The sequence below is a fragment of the Podarcis cretensis genome (genome assembly GCF_951804945.1).
Source record: "Podarcis cretensis genome assembly, chromosome: 4".
Lineage (NCBI taxonomy): Eukaryota > Metazoa > Chordata > Lepidosauria > Squamata > Lacertidae > Podarcis > Podarcis cretensis.
In genome coordinates, this window is record NC_137173.1 from 3,217,604 (window position 1) to 3,225,715 (window position 8,112).

General features: G+C 51.4%; 1 protein-coding gene across 2 annotated transcripts in view; it reads left to right on the plus strand.

Moving 5' to 3' along the window:
- Positions 1-7,649, plus strand: part of RHOG (ras homolog family member G) — a 47,258-nt gene extending 39,609 nt beyond the window's left edge. For both annotated transcript variants that reach the window (XM_079974190.1, XM_079974191.1), the window contains exon 2: positions 3,676-7,649. In XM_079974190.1, the coding sequence (XP_079830316.1) occupies positions 3,676-4,293 (618 nt within the window). In that variant the 3' untranslated portion in view covers positions 4,294-7,649. The remainder of the gene's footprint in view (positions 1-3,675) is intronic.
- The last annotated feature ends 463 nt before the right edge of the window (positions 7,650-8,112 follow it).

Sequence of the window (8,112 nt, forward strand, 5' to 3'; positions counted from 1 at the left end):
CTTCTCCTTTAGCCGTTTTCTCTTTTCCTTTTCGGCTGGGTCCTCCGTTAAATTTAACTTTGACTCAGTTAAATATTTTGTATTTTGATGTATTTTTCTTTGTGTTTTTGTTTTTGTTTAATGGGTTTTATTTCTCTTTCTTTTTTTCTTTTTTTATATTGAGATGTGTTGTTTTGTTTTTGTTTAATGTTTAATGTGGTATGTTTACTTTTTATTTCTGTAATGTTGAAACTTTAATAAATATTATTGGAAAAGAAAAAAAAGAGAACATGGGGGCCCATTGTGGAAACAGCCACACTGGTTGCCCACTTACTGCCAATCCAGGTTCAAGGTCCTTGTGTTAATAATAATAATAATAATAACAATTAATTTATTATTTATACCCTGCCCATCTGGTTGGGTTTCCCCAGCCACTCTGGGCGGCTTCCAACAGAATATTAAATATTAAAATACAATAGTCTATTAAACATTAAAAGCTTCCCTAAAGAGGGCTGCCTTCAGATGTCGTCTAAAAGTCTGGTAGTTGTTGTTCTCTTTGACATCTGGTGGGAGGGCGTTCCACAGGGCGGGCGCCATCACCAAGAAGGCCCTCTGCCTGGTTCCCCGTAAGGTCACTTTTGGCAGCGAGGGAACCAAAATAAGCCAGTGTGGAACTAAGAGCAGGGAGAGAGGAGACAATTCCACTGTTCGTGTGAAGCCCAGGAGCTGAAATCAATTGCACAACAGCCCAAATGTAGCAGAGAATATTAGCAGAAGAGGTGGACTTATTCACTCATTCATTCACTTGATTATTTACCTGGGAGGTGGGGGAGAGGGAAGAGAGAAAACCTTGCACACCATCCATTGGGTTCTTAGACGGAAGGTGGGTTGGTTGTTGGCACCCGTCCACCTCGAGAGACAATGGAGTGCGCCTCCGGGGGTGAAGGCAAACCGCAGGATAATCCCAGCGCCTGCTGTGGCTGCAGAGATCGGTAACTCATAACGGCTGCCTGCCGTGTTGTTTTTGCTGCCTTGGCAGCAACGAAGTGACATATCTGGGGTGCAAGCCTGGGCGGTGGGTCTGGAGGTGCTGGGCTGCTCAGAAGACAAGACCCCCCCATGAAGGAAAGCAGAGCAAGGCGTTTGGCACCGGAAGGCAGCATACAAGGCGCCATCCAACTGCCTTAGGGACTCCACTCCGAGTTGGTGTGGGTTTCACCCCTGAGCCTTTTCTTCTCCCAGAGATATCCCACAAGGCAGTGGAGGTTTAGGGCCAGAATTTCCCTTCTCCTAGATGGGCTCCCTTCCCGGGTGGCCGGGCCCTGTCTGCCCCTCAAAGGTGGGGCATAAATGCAAATACAGTGGACGCTTGGGTTGCGAACGCGATCCGTGCGGGATGCACGTTCGCATCCCACAGCGTCCGCAACCTGCAGCGGCACGTCTGCGTACACGCAGGTTGCGATTCAGTGCTTCTGCGCATGCACAAAGCGCAATTTAGCGCTTCTGCGCATGCGCGACCGCCGAAACCTGGAAGTAACCCGTTCCGGTACTTCCGGGTTTCGCCGGTCCGTAACCCAAAAAAACGCGACCTGAAGTGTCTGTAACCCGAGGTATGACTGTAATAGAGCACACATTATTTAACTTCACACAAGTACAGCGCCCCGAGGCCTCCTTGCTTGCGCTCCTCGTGTAATACACAGACTTGGGGGGTCTTCCACATGTTCTAGAAACAGGTCCAACAGTTTCTGAGCATGTTTCTTTTTGCCCCGGCCCTTTCCCTGCGAAACTCCGCTCTTTACTGCTGAATCGGAATAAACAGCAATTCGAGTTTTCTGCCCAGACCTTAGTCACTGCCTGTGATCTCGCTAGAGACTCGTGATCTTACATTTGCTTCTGAATCATTTCCTGCCTTCAGCGGCCGGCCGGCCGGCAGTTCCCAGCCCCTCTCTGCCTCTTGCCCTCCAGTCGTTGGCCGGCCCTTATCTCTGACCCTCAGAGCAAGGGAGGGAGGCGGCTGGGGTGGAGATTAGCTCTGCTGCCTGCCTTGGCGCTTGGCAGGGCTGTGGAAGGCTGCCTGGGATGGGCAAGGGGGAAAGAGGCCCACTGGTCAGACCCCAAAGCGGAGCCTCCAGACGCAGGGGCAGTAAGAGCAAGAGAGCAGCCCTGCAGGATCAGGCCAGTGCCCTGTCTCTTCCACCATCCTGTTCTCCCAGCGGGAAACTCGCAAGCAGGATTCGAGCACTGGAGCGACTCCCCCTAGCAAGTGAGATTCAGAAGCATGGCTGAAATGAATTATTATATTTTACATTTATATTTGATCCTAAGAGCCAACTTCCTTCCTTCCTTCCTTCCTTCCTTCCTTCCTTCCTTCTGGCTTTTTATATCACATCTAAATTTTTCACATTGCTTTCATCCATTTTGCATATTATTGTTCTTCTTTCGTATTTGTCCATAGAGTGTCTATAGCCAAATAAATCCTCCTGTATATACAATTCTTATTGTCTATTCATTTACAACTACCATTGATTAGATTAATCACATTATACATTTTACTTTTCATTATTTTCTTTATCCAGAAATTTCCTTTGTATTTCACATTATGAGGTTTATTTCAGTTCTGCTGGTTTCACTATTTCACCTTATCCTTCCTATGCATGACAGAAATTTCCCCCCGTTCCTTTTGAAACGTTTCATCGCCATGTTGTCGAATTTCCCCCGTTAATCTAGCTATTTCTGCATATTCCATATTCTGCATATTCCATTACCTTCTGTCGCCATTCTTCTACTGTGGTAATTGCTGTTGAGTATGCAAATGAAGATCAATGAAGAATATTATGAATTGAAATGAATTATATGATGCCTTTCCTTGTATCAAAGCAAGTAACCCAGTCTCAGAGAGATGCAGATCTCGACAGACGGAGGGCATGAGATGCTTGCTTGCAGATCTGTGTGGAACAGCTACTGGTTGGGGGGGGGGGCTGTTGTGTTCACCCCTGAGAGAGCTTGGGGGGTTGCTTCCAGATGGGTGTCTGATGTAGGATCTTGCTGCTGGATCAGGCTAGTGGCTCATCTGGTCCAGCATCCTGTTCTCACAGTGGAAAACCTGCAAGAGTCTCCCTTTCCTGCTGGGACAAACTCCCCTCCCCACTGGTCTCCCAGAATCAGAAGAGGCAGAAAAAGGGCAGAGGAGAAGTGAGCTTCATGCAAGCACAGTCTCCAATTGCTTGGACAAAGTTCTGGAGAGTAAGGGACTTAGATGGCTGTGGGAAGGCGGGGACTTTCAGTCTCGGCAACTGACTCACGGGGCAAGACCTACCGGGGATAAGCTGCTGCGCTCATAAAGCCTGATGCTTTGCCCAGTTTGTGCAGTTTGCATTCTTGCTAATAAAGAGTTGATGCAAACTTGCACAGTGTGATTTACTGCCGCCTCGTTCCCGACAATACTGAGCAAGGCGTGTAGACGATACCGAGCGAGGCGTGCAGAGAATACTGAGTGAGGAGTGTAGCCAATACCGAGCGAGGCGTGTAGACAGTACCGAGTGAGGCGTGTAGACAATACTGAGTGAGGAGTGTAGCCAATACCGAGCGAGGCATGTAGACAATATTGAGCAAGGAGGGACCTCAGTCTAAGCAGCTTCTTCCTCTTGGGCTTCTCCTTGCCCTGACTGTGTCTTCCTTCTGTCTCTCCCCCTGCAGATTTCTGAAGGCGAGAGGAGAGGAGGTGCCAGGGCAGCCGCGATGCAGAGCATCAAGTGTGTGGTGGTGGGGGACGGGGCGGTGGGCAAGACCTGCCTGCTCATCTGCTACACGACCAACGCCTTCCCCAAGGAGTACATCCCCACCGTCTTCGACAACTACAGCGCCCAGAGCGTGGTGGACGGCCGGACGATCAGCCTCAACCTGTGGGACACGGCCGGCCAGGAGGAGTATGACCGCCTGAGGACGCTCTCCTACCCGCAGACCAACGTCTTCATCATCTGCTTCTCCATCGCCAGCCCGCCTTCCTACGAGAACGTCAAGCACAAGTGGTACCCGGAGGTGTGCCACCATTGCCCCGACGTCCCCATCCTGTTGGTGGGCACCAAGAAGGATCTCCGCTCCAGCCCGGAGGCGGTGAAGAAGCTGAAGGAGCAGAACCAGGTGCCCGTCAGCACCCAGCAGGGCATCAGCCTCTCCAGGCAGATTCACGCCGTCAAGTACATGGAGTGCTCGGCCCTCAACCAGGAGGGCATCAAGGACGTCTTCACAGAGGCCGTCCGTGCCGTCCTCAACCCGGCCCCCGTCAAGGCCAAGAGACCCTGCGCACTCTTGTGAAGGGGGACGCTGCCCAGCGCTGACCCTGCCCGCCAGGGCCGCAAACGGGTGCCCTCGGGGGTGGTTGGCCGTTCAGGGCTGGGGGGTCTCCTTATCCCATTCCCCCTCCTGAATGAAGGATCCACACCCCTCCTCCTCTTTCTTCCCCAGATGTGACTTTTCCTTTCTGTCTTTGCCACCGTTCCTGCCCAGATTCCCCAATTCAAATTACTAGGAAGGAGATCTTTGTAAGGCGTGAGCCGTTCGGCAGTGAAGTGGATAACCTGGGGTGGTGGGCTCGCCTTCCTCTGGGGCTTTTCGGCAGGGATTCTTGAGCTGCGGTTACCGCATTGCAGGGGGCGGTCTAGCGGCCCTCGGGCATCCCCTATGATTCTGTGGCTCAGCTTGTTTGGATTAGCCAGGGACCCAAGGCCACAGATGACGTTGCAGCGTCCAAGATGGAAAAACGGCCACGTTTGCACTAATGACCTGCACAGTTTGCCTGGGACGATGATAACGCTTCCTTGGGGGCTCAGGCCCCCAAACACCATCTCTGGTTGCTGGGACCTTGTTTCCCCTCTTCTTTTGGGGGGCTTCCAAGCCATCACTCGGCTCAAGCTCGTGAGAACCTGATGGACCTCAGAAATGTATTGTCTGAAAGGGCAGCCCCCAGGAGACAATGGCAAGGCAGACAGACGCAGAGATCTGTGGGGTTCATCCAGCCCCCCCTGCAATCTTTCCTCTTGGGAGCTGAGACTCGGCAGGGAGGTTCTAAGCACTGAGATGACCCCCCACCCCTTGCAACTCCTCCGTGACAATTTGGGACGTGGCAGCTGTCAACAGAGAAGCTTCCTTTGCAGTCCTCCCTCCCTCTCCTCTGGGCTTTTGTGCCTGCTTCTCAGGGCTCTTGGGGGGCGCTGATCTCCCCACCTGCATCTCCCCACCTGCCTTTCTCCAAATCGAGCCCCAGCTGGCGGCTGCACCAATTGCACCTGAAGCACCTACTTGCCTTAAGGAACCTGCGGCGAAATGCAGGACACCTCCTGTTTACAGAGCCCGGCGCTTGGGGTTTTGTGCATGCGCCTGTTTTAATTTCCTAAGGGGCTTCCTGGAGCCCAGCCTTTGCAAACCTGGCGCCCTCCTGCGGCTTCGGACTACAACTCCCATCAGCCCCAGCCAGTCCATGAATTACTGCCATGCCCTCTGCGTGGGGCTTCCCTTGCTCCTGATCCGGGAGCCGCAGTCAGTGCAGAATGCTGCAGCACGATTGCTGACGGGAGTGAGACCATGCCAGCGTAGAACCCCGGTGCTCAGAGACCTGCACCAGCTGCCAATCTGCTACTGGGCCAAGTTCAAGGTGTTACTATTAGAATATAAAGCCCTTAATAACTTGGCACCTGCTTACCTGCAAGATCGTATGACTACAACCTCTTTGATCGGCAGAACTGGCATGGTTACAGGTGCTGTAGCACACCTGTTCCGCATTGGTGAGAACTCAAATCTCTCAGTGTGGTAGCATCTACACTTTGGAAATCCCTGTCCCTAGACATCAGGCAGCTGCTTTTGCTGTGCCTGCTAGAGACATTTCTTCTGTTCAGACAATCCTGAAAGTTCACTTTGAGTTTTAAAATCTGTTTTTAGTCTTATTGCTCTTTTAACTTTTCAAAAGCTTTCAGATCGTTGCAGTGAGGGCTGGGCGATAAGTGGTTTTCAACATCGCAATATATTACCAGCTAAACATCACGATATACTGATATATCACAATGTCTGAAATAAGGATAGGGCTATGGAGAGGCGCGCCGATCGGAAGGTCGGCAGTTCGAATCCCTGCGACGGGGTGAGCTCCCATTACTCGGTCCCTGCTCCTGCCAACCTAGCAGTTTGAAAGCACGTCAAAGTGCACGTAGATAAATAGGTACCACTCTGGCGGGAAGGTAAACAGCATTTCCGTGCGCTGCTCTGGTTCGCCAGAAGTGGCTTAGTCATGCTGGCCACATGACCAGGAAGCTGTACGCCAGCTCCCTTGGCTTATAGAGCGAGATGAGCACCACTACCCCAGAGTCGGCCATGACTGGACCTAACGGTCAGGGGTACCTTTACCTTTACTTTTATATATATATATTCACAATATATTGCCAGATCAAAAATCATGAAACTGATTATCATGATACAGACTTCAAACGGCTTTTGGAAGTTATATCAATATATCGCCTAGCCCTCGTTGCAGTTAATTTTCCTGATGCATAATTTTATTATTTGGATTTTTATTTTTTTTTGGTAAAGTGTTTTGAGGTTCTTGGTTTTTTCCTCTCCTTTTTTTTTACAATCCAGCAATGCGTAAATTTTATGAAATAATAAAATCAATAAAAATGATTTTGGAGGGGCACCAGGCTTGCAGAGACTTCCCATTCATCTAGGCAGTTCCTCTCCCCAAGATGCATTGTTCACAGCCCCAGAGGCTCCGGTCAAACTGACTGTCTGTGGTGTGTCTCCCCCCCCCCCACCCGCACTTCCTTCTGAAAAACAGGAACTCCTGCCTTCCTGGCCTGCTAGAAGTGGACTCTTTCGCCTTTCATATTTCTGCAGTCAGTAGCCAGGGGCGCTGTGTGTGTGTGTGTGTGTACACTTAACAGTAAAAAGACAGACTAGGAAGAACGCTGTGATAACCAAACCTCTGCAGTTCCCCACCTGCTTGTTCCAGCTATGTGACTCCGACTGAGAAGCCCCCGCTGGCTTGCACATTGCCCACCCATTGCTCAGCTTCGCTGCACAGTCAGAGGACCTTGAACGGCGCTCCATGAACCACCACCAGCAGCAGCAATTGAGTTTTGTTCAGGTGTTCCGTGGCAGGTCTGCCAAACTGGGATTAAAAATCAAGCAGTGCTTAGCCAGTCACTACAACAGGAAGGGGAAAAAATAATTAAGTGAGCCCTGGTGTATGTGTGTGTGTGGTGGGGACTAGAAACTTGCTGGAATGTTTTTGAACTGGAGAGTCTCAGGATCTGAATTGCTCCGGCAAGTTTTCTGGCGCTGCGGAGAGCCCAGCCACAGCCCCTCGTGCCTCCATTTTTGCTTTCTTAATTGCCTCCGGTGGAAAGAAGAACCTTTGGCGTCGTCACGCCTCCTTGCGCAACACGCCAGTGAAGCTTCCTGCCTCCTCTGAATCGGACTCGCAAGCTGCAGCCCGTCGGCAATGCGGGGAGGATGTTGGCATGACCTGACCCGAGACGTCCTCGCCTCATCTCCTTCAGCAAGGGGCGGAAGGAGGCTTCCCATTCCGGACCTTCTTTCCTCCTTTAAAATCACGTTGTGCAAAAGTACCTGGAGTGTTTTCTCTTGCTGGCCTCAGATAAATAAAGATGCAGCTCCAAACCACCCCCCCCACGTCCTCTCTATTCTTGGACCTCTTTTAAAACCGTCCAGGTTGGTGCCCATCGCTGCTTCCTGCAGGAAGGAACGAGGGACGTAGTTTAACGATGTGCTGCAGGAGCAAGGCCTTTTTAAAGTCCCAAATCCTTCCGCTTTGTGGGATGCCCAAGAATTCTAGTGTTACGAGGGAGGAAAAGTTTGTCCCGTCCACTTTCTCCAGGTCATGCAGGTGGTGGGGTGGTGGTGGTGGGGTGTGTGGTTCCAGCTTGCCAAAGGCGAGAATTGAGTAGGGGGGATGCTCTCAGCCTCTGGAGACCCCGCAGGCAGCATGTGGCCCAGAGACTTGGCCTTCCAAGTCAAAAGTAGCCTGGCTGCAGGTGGACCTGGGCTCTGCAGGGTGGGTGTCCAAGAGGCTTCTTAAGGGCTGTGGACTCTGCCGTGTCTGCACAGAGCAGGAACTGCTGAGGGAGG